This window comes from Cricetulus griseus, chromosome 3 (assembly GCF_003668045.3).
Source record: "Cricetulus griseus strain 17A/GY chromosome 3, alternate assembly CriGri-PICRH-1.0, whole genome shotgun sequence".
In the NCBI taxonomy this organism is placed as follows: domain Eukaryota; kingdom Metazoa; phylum Chordata; class Mammalia; order Rodentia; family Cricetidae; genus Cricetulus; species Cricetulus griseus.
In genome coordinates, this window is record NC_048596.1 from 281,909,547 (window position 1) to 281,923,665 (window position 14,119).

The window sequence follows — 14,119 nt, forward strand, 5'->3', positions numbered from 1 at the left end:
TCTGTGTGTATGCACATATGTGTGCAGTACCCTGGAGCTGGAGCTGTGGTTGTTGAGCTGCCCAACATGGGGTTTGGGAACTGTATTTGGGTGAATTAAAGATCAGAGACGGTTTTGTTTGTTTGTTGGGTTTTTTGTTTGTTTTTGGTTTTTCGAGACTGGGTTTCTTGGCTGTCCCTGAACTAGCTCTATAGACCAGACTGGCCTCTCTGCCTCCCAAGTGCTGGGATAAAAGATTGTGGGCCAGGCGTTGGTGGCACACACCTTCAATCCCAGCACTAGGGAGGCAGAGGCAGAGGCAGGCGGATCTCTGTGAGTTCGAGGCCAGCCTGGTCTCCAGAGCGAGTGCCAGGACAGGCTCCAAAGCTACACAGAGAAACCCTGTCTTGAAAACCAAACAACAACAACAACAAACAACAAAACAGATATCCCCACTGCCCAACTCTTGGCTAAAAATAAAATAATAATTATGCTTATGTTTTTACTAGTCTGTTTTTTGCCTTGTCTGTCTAAATCTGTGTCTAAAGGCAAAATATTACTGAAATTTTTCTAAAAACCTTTTTTGTTTTTTTGTGATTTAAAAAATACTTAGGAGTGGTGGTGTGCATGTGTGTACAGATATGTCCATAAACATCACAGTGCCTGTATAGTTAAAGAACAACTTTTAGGAGTAGATTCCTCCTTTCTACTAGGTCAGTCCCAAGGACTGAATACAAGTTTTCAGACTTGATGACAAGCACTTTTTCCCCTCCTGCTTCCCAGGTGATCCATGGCTTCACACATTGTCATCAGCCTGCTTTTAGGTTATTTGTGACAATTCTGGAATTTCTTGTAGAAAAAAAAAATGTTCTTCTTGGGCTCGAGAGATAGCGTTACAAGCACTGGCTTCTCCTCCAGAGGTCCTGAGTTCAATTCCCAGCAATCACATGGTGGCTCACAACCATCTGTAATGAGATCTGGTGCCGTCTTTTGGTGTGCAGGCATGCATACAGGCAGAACACTGTACACATAAATAAATAAATTAATTAATTAAAAAATGTTCTCTGTGAAATGTGTATTATGGATGATGGTTATAACAGTCATTCCACACAACATGCAAAGAGTGTATAGATCATCTGGTGAACACAGAGCACCACCAAATGTGCATTTTTGTTTTGTTTTTTTGGTTGTATGAACCCGGTGCCTTAAACATGCTAGGCAAGTACTGAGCCATACTCCAGCCCAATATTACTGTTTTATCTATAATTTCTATTTTTTTTTTTTTTACAGAAAAGGTTTCAGGATTTCAATTCTAGTATAATCATGACCTGGACCTGGGAGTATATTTATATAGTTCAGTGTGCATTACAGATAATTTTATAACACACACACAAATGCCCAGACTGGTCTTGGGCTCCAATGAGTGATTTGTCTCCCAAGTAAGGGGGACCATAAGAATAGGCTACCTGTGGTGGTTTGAATAAGAATGGTCCTCCATAGACTCATATATTTGAATGCTTAGTCACCAGGGACTGGGGCTGATTGAAAGGATTAGAAGGGTTAAGAGGTGTGGCCTTGTTGGAAAAAATATATCACTGAGGGTGGGCTCTGAGGTTTCAAAAACCCAGAAGCCCAGAGTCAGTCCCTCCCCCCTTGTCTCTCTCACTTCCAACAGATCAAGATGTAAAGGTCTCACAACACCTATGTGCCACCATGCTTCCTGCCAGGATGCCAATGCCCCGAGCCTCTGAAACTGTAAGCCAATTAAATGGTTTTTTGTTTGTTTGCGAGACAGGTTTTGGAGCCTGTCCTGGCGCTCACTCCCATAGATTAGGCTGGCCTCGAAATCACAGAGATCCACCTGCCTCTGCCTCCTGAGTGCTGGGATTAAAGGCATGCAACAACACCACCACCTGGCTTAAATGCCTTTTTTTGTTTTTCTTTTGTTTTTGTTTTTTTTTAAAGATTTATTTATTTTACATACATGAGTGCTCTATCTGCATGTACACCTGTATGCCAGAAGAGGGCATTGGATCCTGCTATAGATGGTTGTGAGCCACCATGTGAGTGCTGGGAATTGAACTCAGGACCTTTGGAAAAGAATCCAGTGGTCTTACCTGCTGAGCCATCTCTGCAGCCCCTTAAATGCCCTTTTAAAAGTGCAGAATTGTACCAACAATAGGGAATACTGCTGGGTGGTCGTGGCACATGCCTTTGATCCTAGCACTCAGGAGGCAGAGGCAGGTGCTGGTCTACAGACAGTCAAGGCTGTCTGGAAAACAACAAAAGAGTTGCTTTGGCTCAATTGTCTTCATAGCTAATTTCTGTAATTGGGCCCAGCCCCGGTGGCCTGTGGGATCCCTTGGAAGGTGATTCTGCTCATGACGTAGAGGGAGCAAGCCAATAAACCACATTCCTCCAGGTTTCCACCTCAAGCTCACACCTCGAGTTCCTGTTTGACCTATTCCCTTAATGATGGACTGTAGACTGTAAGATACACTGAATCTTTACCTCACCAAGTTGCTTTTGGTCATGTTTAACAAAACAACAGAAGGTAAGTTGATTCTTTTTATGAGACTAACAGGTTGGATCTTGAGGTTGGACAACAGGTCCTTTTCTCCTTGGGCATGGATATGGTGTTTGCATGGCTTGCTCATGAAAATCCATCAGGGATGAGCATTCACTACAACACTGGTTTCCATTGAATTTCATTTTGAAATGTAATCTGGTGCTTCTCAATTTCATGTCTGTACAAAACACTTTGGAATCTTGCTATGGTGTTGATTTGGGCGCTGAGTGCCCAGAGCTGAGATCCAGCATTCATAAGGATATACCCGATAACAAGACATCGGTCCATAGACCTCATTTTCAGTGGCAGGATTTTGAGTGACTCTCTTGTTTATTCTCAAGAAAGAGTGTGAAATCAGAGGGCACAAACACTAGTAACAGTGATTTTGTAAGAAAATAAAGGAAAAATAAAATTAGGAGAAAATACTTTCAATGTTTGAGGACAGCTTGGGATTTTGATAAGGTCCACTTCATTTTTGCCAAACTCTAATTCTCAGATCTCCAGGAATCCCAGAAAGCATCAATAGGAGTTCTTGTGTTATTTTAAATATTCTAAATCTTGTGTTATTTTAAATATTCTAAATCTAACAACTGAAAATTAAGCATATACACATAGCCAGGCCTCATTTGTTCATGAAAATGTAGACTCATTAATAAAATTTACTATGGTTTTGTGTCTGTTTATTTCTCCCATTGCTAGCTTAGTACTTATTAGTTGTGCTTCATTTTAAGATATATATGTCTGTGACTAATAAAAACAAGAAAATGAATTAAGTATTCATAAATGCAGTTCAAGTGCTAGAGACTGAAAAAAAGTACTTGGTAGTAAAATAAATTGTTGCGAAGTAATTAAAAAAAAGTTGCTTTGGCCATGGTGCTGATTCACAACAATAGAACAATGATTAAGACACCACCATACCCAGCTATTGCCTTGGTGTTACATGTGTTTGTTTGGGTGACAACCACCTGCACAGTCTTTATGGAACTATACCTGATAAAGCCACATAAATGTCATTTACTTACACTTGCAAATATATATATTTTGGTTAAAACTGGAAAAGAGGGTCTGGCTACTACTCTTTTTTTTTATGTTCAGAATAGAAGAGGCTGGGTGTGGCAGCACATATCTGTAATCCTAGCACTTAACAGGTTGGGGCAGGAGGCCTGAGAATTCAAGACCAGCCTAGGTTAGAGAGGTTTATTGTTTTAAGATTATTCCTTACATTTTATATGTATGTATCAGAGTACATGTACATAAGATTGATCCCCTACATATGTATGTGTATGTATCAGATTACATGTACACCATGTGCATGCAGCTACTGCTGAGCCCAGATCCCCTGGAACTCGAGTTAGAGCCATTGTGAGGAGCCATTGTGATATCAGTGCAGGAAAACAAAACCAGGACCTATGTACGAAGAGGATGTGCTCTTTACATCTGAGTCATCTCTCCATGGGCTAGAGAATTCTAAGCCAGCCTACTACATAGTAACTACGTACTCTCTCACCCACAAAGAACCCCAGAACAAACAAAATATCCCAAACAAGATAGCAAAAAAAAAAATTAAATTCTGAAAATTCTCATTTTTATTGATTTAAAAACATGACTGTCCATATATACTCACGTGAAAATACATTAAAATACAGTTTTGTGACTTAATATGCTTTATATAAAAGTATAAGGTCATAGTAGTATTACAGTTGCTAAGGATTACCAATATTTTGATTTTGTGATAGTTTTCATGAGAATTTCTAGTACAAAACTAAGATTCTTAAAGCTGGGTGGTGGTGGCACACACCTTTAATCCCAGCACTTGTAAAGCAAAGGCAGGTGAATCTCTGAGTTCTAGGCTAGTAGGTGTACAGAGCAAAGTTCCAGGGTAGCCAAGGCCACACAGAAAAACCTTGTCTCAAAGAACCAAAACCAAAACCAAAAAAGACACCAACCAACCAACAAACAAAAAACTAAGGTTCTTTTATGCCTCCCTTGGTTTTTCAAGACAGGGTTTGTGTAGCCTTGGCTATCCTAGAGCTCGCTCTGTAGACTGGGCTGACCTCAAACTTGAAGAGATCTGCCTGCCTTACCCTCCTGAGTGCTGGGATTAAAGGTATGAACCACCACTGCCTGGCCAAAACTAAGATTCTTAAAAAGCAAAATAAGGAGTGCTAGGATAGGCTCCAAAGCTACACAGAAGAAAAACCCTGTCTCGAAAAAACCAAAAAAAAAAAAAAAAAAAAAAAAAAGAACAACAACAACAAAAAAAAAACCAAAGCAAAATATGACAATAGTTTTCTAAATAAGACAGATTTGGGGGACAAGAAAAAGCAGGTGTCTAGGAATGTACAACCTAGCCCAATGTACATTTCTTTTGTTTTTGAGATCAGTCTGTCCTAGAACTTAAGAGATCCTCCTGCCTCCTCCCCATGAACCATCACATATGGCTGCACATTTGCTTTTTGTTATTTCTGAGACATGGTTTCACTATACATAGTCCAGAATGCCCTGGAACTCAATATGTACTCCAGACTAGCCTGCAACATTGCTCTCAATGCCTTTGCCTGTGCTGAGATTACAGGCATGGGCTAATATGCTTAAGCATTTACATTACAAAGCTTAAAAAAATCTTAACATTGCCTCTCAAAAAGCATTCTATATTCTATATAGTAGATCTCTCTCTCTCTCTCTCTCTCTCTCTCTCTCTCTCTCTCTCTCTGTGTGTGTGTGTGTGTGTGTGTGTGTGTGTGTGTGTGTGTGTGCGCGCGCGCGCGCGCGCACGCATGTTCTAGGTGCTCCTGTTCTAGATATTTAAAAAATGGTCACAATTGAGGATGTAGTTCAGTGATAAGAGAATATGTTCACTTGCATGAAAACTTTGGTTTTGATTCCCAAGAGCAGCCCCTAAACCAAATCAAACCAATTATTTCCCTCAACTCACATAATTCTACCAAAACAATCCTAGTGCCATAGGTGGTGGGTGGGTACTGACCAGGCCCTCTGCCATCTCAGTCATTCATTAACCAATGACTCCTCACTTTCACCTCCATGAAGTTTTATGTAAGCAGGCATTTGCCCTTCCATGTCTAAGTACTTCCTGCCCCACCTCCAAGTCAGCTGAGCTTATAAAAAGCACAGGAAATACAGAACTTGAAAAGCAAGCAGAAACACACATACCCTCACCACACAGACACAGACACAGACACAGACACAGACACAGACACAGACACACACATACACACACATACACACACACACCTACCTACTGGCAGTGTTGTACTGTGGTTTTTTGTTTGTTGTTTGTTTTTTCAAGACAGATTTCTCCGTGGCTTTGGAGGCTGACCAGGCTGGTCTCGAACTCACAGAGATCCACCTACCTGCCTCTGCCTCCCGAGTGCTGGGATTAAAGGTGTGCACCACCACTGCCCGGCTTGTACAGTGTTTATTTACCATCTTTTCTCCAAGAGCACAAAAATTAAAACATACACGTATACATGGTTACACCATTTACAGAATTTAAAAATCTGTTGTGTTTCCCTGCCCCTACTAAATAAAACTGTCTTGAGTTGCTTTCCTTTCCCTTTGTACATTCTCCCCTTCCATTAACTATTTTTCTGAGGAAGGCTCTTTCCCATATAGCTCAGGTTGGACTCTTGTCCCCATGTCTTAGTGTTAGGACTACTCGCCTGTGCCATCAGACCTGGCCCATTTTTCACTTCCCTACACACACGCACACAGTTTTAGAAGATTTTATTCTTATTTTATGTGTATGAGTGCTTGCCTACATTTATGCATGTTCACCACATGTGCACCTGGTGCCTAAAGGCCAGGTGTTGGATCCCTTGGAACTGGAGTTACAGACAATTGTGAGCCACCATGTGGGTTTTGGGAATCAAACCTGGGTCCTCTGCAAGAGAAGCAAGTGCTCTTAACCACTGAGTGATCTTTCCAGCCCCCTTCTTATGTTTTGGTTGCCAAAATTTTCTATTGAATGGATAATTATAGAGGCCATAAAATTTAAAATGCCTATCCCATTTCTGGCAACTGATACCTTTCAGCATATAGCTCTATAGGCGAATGAGCTTTGTGTTTTCATAACCTCTTGAAGTCATGATGCCTGGCATTTTGGTTCACATTTCAAGGGCCCATTCACAAGTGGAAGATCCCATGTGAAGTCACACATGGATAACTGTAGGTCTGCTCATGAAGTTCACAGGCTGAACTCCCACAAGCTGTAAAACAGAGTTTATGGGTTTGTGATCCAACCTATTCCTGTCTCGGTGCACAAAGTGGATGCTGTTACCTAGAAGAGAACAAGGACAAAAATGCTGAGGGCAAATGACGAACTAGTCTTTAGATTTACTGCTTACCAGGATCCAGGCCCATCTCAACTCCTAATTAGTCCAAAGGGAAAAATCAATTATCTGGAGTCCATTATATTCCCTATGTAATGCCACCATAATTCTGCATCATGGCAATTAACCATGACAAGGCAATGGTTGAATAAGAGTGTTATTTAACACGTTATGAGCTCTGAGGGGATAGCATCCTAAATTATACCCTTCTATTCAGTTTCATCAAGTATAATTAAATAAAACATCCAATCAGACAGGCAGAATCTGGGACTAACTTAGGTATCAGCTGGGAAATTACATCTACTTCCTAAGCACATGCACTAATAAATCATTTGGTTCAAAAAATTCACTCCTGGAGCTAGGGGGTGCAGTACTCCTGAGGATCTGGGTCATCCCTAGCACTGCCAAAATAAAAAAGAGAAGGAAAGAAAAACACTGATCTCATAGGATGTTTTATAACTAACCTAAGAGGTTGAAAGAGAAGGCAGTAAGCCAATTAGCACACTTATACACCCAAAATTCTATCCACTCAATTAAGTTATAATTAATTGTCTAAGTCCTGTTTGTCCCATCTTGAACTCAAAACCAGAATTGTTTGTTTTGAGACAGGATCACTCTAGTATGTAGCACTGGCTGGAACTCACTATGTAGACCAGGCTAGCCTTGAAGTCACAGAGATCCTCCTGCCTCTGCCTCCAAAGTGCTGGGATTAAAGGTGTATGCCACCAGATAGCCAAAACCAGAATTTAACTTGAAACATTAGATCAAAGGATATGTTTTTGACATTACGTCCACTGGCCACACCTATAGTAACAGGTTTAATTCTTCATCCCCTGAAAACATGGCTATGGTTTGGCTTACAGTGAGTGGCATTATTTGAAAGGATTAGGGCATGTGGCCTTGCTGGAGTAGCTGTGGTCTTATTAGAAGTATATCAACAGTGGCGGGCTTTGAGGTTTCAGCTCAAACTAGCCAGTTGCTCTCTCTCTTCTTGCTGCCTGCCAAACCGGATATAGAGCTCTTAACTATCTCCCCAGCACCATGTCTGCTGGCATGCCACCATGCTTCCTGTCATGATAATGGACTAAACCTCTGAACTGTAAGCCAGCCCTAATTAAATGTTTTCCTGTAAGAGTTGCCATGGTATGCCAGGTTGTGGTGGTGCAAGTGGATCTCTGTGAGTTCCATGCCAGCCTGATCTACATAGTGAGTTCTAGGACAGCCAGAAATATATAGGGAGACCATGTCTCAGGGAGGGGAAGAGGGAGGGGGGGGGGGAAGGGAAGGGACAGAAAGGATAGAGCTCTAAGCTGAGGGTGCAGAGTGGACACACAGCCCTGCCCTAGTGAACTCAAAAAGAAGCAACAAATCAAGCTTCCAAGTGGTTCAGTAGTATTTTGGGTAAATTTATAGGACTCAAATGGGCTCATTTATTTACTTATTAGTACTGAGCCCAGGAAGCAATCCACCTGCCACTGAGTTACAACTCCAGCTTCAAAGGGTTTCCCCCCCTTCCAGATAGGGTTTCTCTGTGTAACAGTCCTGGCTATCCTGGAACTCACTCTATAGACCAGGCTGGCTTCAAACTCGATGAGATCCACCTGTCTCTGCTTCCCAGTGCTGGGATTAAAGGCAGGCACCACCACCACCACCCCACCCTTCTTCTTTTTTTTTTTTTTTTTGATTTAAGTTTGTGAGAAACGGGTACAAGCATGCCTGCTGTAAAAAACCAAAACAACTCAGTCAAAAGGAGTCCTTTCAATAGTCTGTTTTTTACAGAAGTGTTAATAATAACTCACTAGCAGGTACAATTTTAAAGAGGCAGAAGAATGAAGAAAAATCTGCCTATGCCACAGTGACCAGGGTGGAGCCAGAGGCATCTCTGGCCCAGACACAGTCACGAAGTTGTTGAAGCCTGTGTGTTATGGCAGTTCTCACTTCGGAATGGGCTTTCCACCACTGTGTGGAGCTCCTAGATTAGCTAGTAAAAACAAAGATTCTTTCAATTACAGAAGGAGTTCAGCTCTCCAAGCTTGAACAGCAAGTGTCTTTACCTGGGGAGCTATCTGGCTGGTGCCTACTGAACTTACATTTTGGCAGTTCTGTAACTTTTATTACATATTTTCTTTTTTGGGTTTTTCCAGACAGGGTTTCTCTGTGGCTTTGGAGGCTGTCCTGGAACTTGTTCTTGTAGACTAGGCTGGTCTCCAACTCACAGAGATCCACCTGCCCCTGCCTTCCAAGTGCTCAGACTAAAGGCGTGCTCCACCACCGCCTGGCTAACTTTATTACATATTTTCATCCACATTAACTGTCTGTAGGGCTCTTTTGTTTTTGTTTTTTAAGCTTTTTAATTTTTTATACCCTTGGCTGTCCTGGAACTCATTCTGTAGACTAGAATGGCCTTGAAATCAGAGCTCTATCTGCCTCTGCTTCCCAAGTGCTGGGATTAGATGTGTACCACCACCACTCTGCTTTTTTGTCTGTTTTTCTGTCTGTAGGTTTTTTTTTTTTTTTTTTATGCTGTAAATAAGGACACAGGTTATCGAGGTGTAGAGCTTGTGTGGTGAATCCTCACCCTCATTACATCTTCCTGTCAAATGTAGAGGGACTTACTCTGGGGCCTGCCAATTCCTGTGGCCCAGATGGCTCTGTTGAGCCCGGTATCACTGTGCACACCTGGATCCTCCATTTCCTTCATGGGAAGTTTCTGTATTTCTCTGAGAGCCCAAGGAAAGATATGGACTACTTTGCAAATTTGCATGCCATCCTTTGTGCAGGGGCCATGCTAATCTTCTTTCTATAGTTCCAATTTCAGAATATGTGCTGCCAAAGACTTATTTTATTTTTAATTATGTGTACTTGTGTGTGTGGAGTGGTGGTGGTGGTGCCTAAGGAGGCAGGAAGAGGGAATCAAATCCCCAGGAGCTAAAGTTCCAAGTGGGTGTGAGTCACCTGATACAGGTGCTGGGAACTGAACTTAGGTCCCCTGTAAGAGCAGCCAGTGCTCATAAACACTGAGAAATTTCTTTGAGCCCCATTGAACTTTGAAAAGAGTGTAATAGTTGTGTATCAGTCAGCATCTCACAGCTTACTTTCTGAGTCCAATCCCTGAATGATGATGACTCTCGTCACCACAGACATTGATACACAGAAGCCTCTGAGAATGAAAGATGCTCCTTACCAAAACATGCCACCTCGTTAGCCAGGCCTCTCATTTTCAGTGTCTATCACATAAGCAAAGTGGGTGGCTCTTCCACTGTAGCAGGCCCTGAAACATAACCTGGCCTTGATGCTCACCTGGACCTAGAATAAGGGTTCCACCTTGCTGAGCTGGGTCTCCTTGGAAATCAAAAAGCGGGCCAGTGACTGCCCACCACAGGCTCTGAAGGCTTCCCGAAAGCAGGTTGGACTTTATGTGGGGGCTCTGTCCTGAAATATTGAAAATTGTCTTTAAGTATTGTATTCCAGTAAGATATGATGTCTGTCTCAGCAATAGTGGAGAGGGTGCTTGAATTGGCCTTTTCCTGTAATCTGATTGGTGACTACCCTAATTGTCATTAGTGATACTCTATCCAGTAACTGATAGAAGCAGATGCAGAGATCCACAGCCAAGCATTTGGCAGAGCTCTGGGAGTTCTGTTGAAGAGAAGAAGGATTGTATGAGCTTGGGGCGGGGGGGGGGGGGGGAGTAATGGTCATAACAGGAGAATCCACAGAGACAGTTGAGCTAAGCTCGTGACCTGAGCTCTGGACCAAGAGCTAGGGAGCCTGTATGGGACTGACCAAGGCCCTCTGAATGTGTGTGACAGTTGTGTAGCTTGGTCTATTTGTGGGGCCTCTAGCAGTGGGATCAAGACCTGTTCCTGGCATGTAGCTGGCTTTTAGGAACCCATTCCCCATGCTGGTCCAGCCTCAACTTGGTGTGCCATGCTTTGTTGACTCTCATGGAAGGCCTGCTCCTTTCCTTTTGAATGGAGGAGTGGATGGGGGGGGGTAGAAAGGAGGTGGGGAGAGGGAACAGGAGGAGCAGAGGGAAGGGAAACAGTGATCAGTATCAGCACTCAAGAGACAGAGGCAGGAGGATCTTTGAGAGTCCAGCCTAGTCTATAGATTGAGTTCCAGGACAGGCTCCAAAGTTACAGAGAAACCCTGTCTCAAAAAACAAACAAAAAAAGATTTAAAGTACATGTGTATGAAAGTACATGTGTGTGTATGTCTGTATCCATGTGTGACTGTGCATATGCATGCTATGCCTATTGGAGGCCAGAAAGGGCACTGAGTCCCCGGGAGGTGGAGTTACAGGTGGTTGTGAGTCACCCAAGATGAGTACTGGCAACCAAACTTGGATTCTTTGCAGGAGCAGTGTGAGTTCTTCATGGCTGAGCCATCGTCTGTCCAGCCCCAGAAACATTCTGTACTGGGCCCCATCATCCTTCCCTTACTCTTCAATGGAAAGCACAGCACTGAACTTTCCATTTACCTTTTTCTTTCTTTCTATAAACTATGGCCTAACCTGCCACTGACACGGGCTCAGGCAGTCCTTTTCTAGCCCAGTGCAAAACGTTTGGCAACATCCTCACTTTCTACACCTGCTAAATGCCAGTACCACTGATCACTGAGTTGACAACCAGAAATATCTCCAGCGAAGGACAGACATGCTGGGAGGGGGGTAAGGTCTCTGCTGAGGACATTGTCTTAAAGGAGAAGTGATGATGGACCTGGCCCACTTGCCACAGAGAACGTCAATGATGAACTTCTCAGATTTGTACTGCTTCTGTCTTAATTTCCCATAGATGCTTGCTTGGTCTCTTGCCTGCCAATAGGCAGTTAGCTCCTCTCCAGGACATACTTGGCACAAGCTGTTAAATGATGGTCAACACCTTTCCTCTTCCTGGGCCCATGACTAGGTTGTCCTTTTCCAGTTTCCCTCACATTAGCCGTGGTAATGTTCTAGCTAGTGAGTGAAGTGGTTGGTTCTGGGCCAAGCTCCCAAAACCTCCCTCTGAGTTCTTGGAAAGCTTGGACTGGGAATGACAGAGCCACAAGAAGGCAGGGTTTGGGCCTCGGAAGTGCTGCTTGATGCCTGCCATCTACTTCTGTCTTCACAGAGACTGATGTGTCTGCTCTGTGACTAACATCCCTGCTCCTTCTAAGCCAAGAAACTCAGTCTCTGCTCATCTTATAACTATTTTTCTCTTATTCTTGCCTTGTTTATGCCTGATTTTAAGCTTTAAACTTTGATGACTGTACAGAAAAGAAAAAAGCACTGATTCCAACCTACCTTCTCCTACTGCAGTTTTCTGACTCAGATCAGTTTGACACCACCTACATATAGGCACCTTTATCTACATGCCAAACAAGCAGCAACTCAGTGGTGACAAATCTACCTGAAGATAATGTCAGACCACACAGGTGGGAGGCTAAGTCTCAATATGGGTCCCTACTTAGTACAAATGCTAACTACAAGCCTGGGTGGTTGAATTTTTAAAAAACCATATTTATTTTATGTATATAGGTGTTATGTAGCATGTCTGCACACCAGAAGACTGACTGGCTATAAAATGGGATTCCCATAAACCCTTTTGGAATACAATGAATTTTTCTTGATGGTTAATTTTAATTGGTTAAATTAAATGGTTAAATTTAATTTGACATGGTCTAGAATCATCTGGGAAGGGAATCTCAGCGAAGAACTTCTAGATTAAATTGACCTGAAGACATGTTTGTGGGAAATTACCCTGATTAGTGTACCCACTGTGGGTGGTACATTCTCTCGGTAGGGAATCATGGATTATGTAAGAGCAGAAAAGGGAGGCTGAGCATAAGCATGCATGCATGAATTCAAGGCTCTTTGCTCTTCACTGTAGATGTAACGTGACTGGCCGATGAACGTCCCTGCTGCCTTGACTTCCTGTAGTGATGGCCTATCTAGAATTGTGAGCCAAGTAAACCCTTTCTCCCTTAAATTGCATTTGGCAGGATGTTTTATCACAGCAACAGACATGAAACTATGACATAATCACTTAGTATTTAGCATAAAATATAATGCTGGTGTTTTAATTTTTTAATTTTATTTTACTTGTATGGGCATTTTGATTGCATGTACATCTGTGCACCATGTGCATGCAATGCCCACAGAGGCCAGAAGAGGGCATTAATCCCCCAGAACCAGAATTCCATATGGTTGTGAGACACCATGTGGGAACAGGGAATGAACCTGTGTCCTCTGGTCTTAACCACTGAGCCATTTCCCCACCCTAAGTGGTTTAGATTTTGAGTATCCTAAGAATGACTCTGGAGCTATGCTTTCCTTACAAGGAAGAACCATTCAAAGCATCTTATGAAGTGAAGAAATGGCTCAGTTCCTAGCACCCCAAGTAATTCAAAATAGTCTGAACCTCCAGCTCAAAGGGATCTAATTCCCTCTTCTAGTCTCCATAGACACTGCACATGACACATACAGGTAAAATACTCATGAAAGTAAAAAATAAATCTTTAAAAATTACTTTTAAAATCTTGCCAGGTGGGAACGAACACCTTTAATCGCAGCACTTGGGAAGCAGAGGCAGGTGGATCTCTGTGAGTTTAAGGCCAGCCTGGTCTACAGAGTGTGTTCCAGGACAGCCAGGGCTACACAGATAAACTCTGTCTCAAGAAAAAAGAGAAGCCAAAAATAAAATTAAAAATTACTTTATAGAATCCAATGTTTTTCATTTAAAATGTGTGTATTTGCCAGGAAGTGATGGCAAACTCCTTTAATTCCAGCACTTAGGAGGCAGAGGCAGGTGGATCTCTTGAGTTCAAGGCCAGCCTGGTCTACAGAGCTCCAGGACAGCCAGAGCTACACAGAGAAGCTCTGTCTCGAAAAACAAAAACAAACAAAGTGTATATTTATTGATTTGTTTATTTAGTGTGTGTGTGTGTGTGTGTGTGAGAGAGAGAGAGAGAGAGAGAGAGAGAGAGAGAGAGAGAGAGAGAGAGGGAGAGAGAGAGAGAGAGGGGAGAGGGAAAGTGAACAGGTGTAGGTGTGCATCCATGTATGTGCCATGAGGTGAGTATGGAAAGTAGGGGAAAACCTGTGGGAACCAGTTCGCTCTACTATGTGGGTTCCAGGGATCAAATTCTTTACCTAACCCAAATCTATTATTTGATAGTAAACTCCTTTTATTCCAGCACTTAGGAGGCAGAGGCAAATCTATTATTTTGTTTGATAATATGA

The 14,119-nt window shown here is 42.6% G+C and overlaps 1 protein-coding gene and 1 non-coding gene across 4 annotated transcripts in view; both read right to left on the bottom strand.

The window, feature by feature from the left end:
• The window catches only part of Prxl2c (peroxiredoxin like 2C), a 32,418-nt gene that overhangs the window by 10,557 nt on the left and 7,742 nt on the right, over window positions 1-14,119 (bottom strand). Inside the window, exons 5-6 of one of the 3 annotated variants that reach the window (XM_027409648.2) lie at window positions 10,198-10,329; window positions 5,966-6,845 (exon numbers count right to left, since the gene is read on the bottom strand). The exons of 1 other annotated variant lie outside the window; for it this stretch is intronic. In XM_027409648.2, coding sequence (XP_027265449.1) covers window positions 6,718-6,845; window positions 10,198-10,329 — 260 coding nt within the window. In that variant the 3' untranslated portion in view covers window positions 5,966-6,717. Of the gene's footprint in view, window positions 1-5,965; window positions 6,846-10,197; window positions 10,330-14,119 lie in introns of those variants that run through there. One more of the 3 variants, XM_027409649.2, reaches the window with a different exon arrangement.
• On the bottom strand, window positions 9,632-9,734 carry LOC113830953. Its single transcript, XR_003484291.1, has one exon. It is a non-coding gene; the product is annotated as a U6 spliceosomal RNA (small nuclear RNA).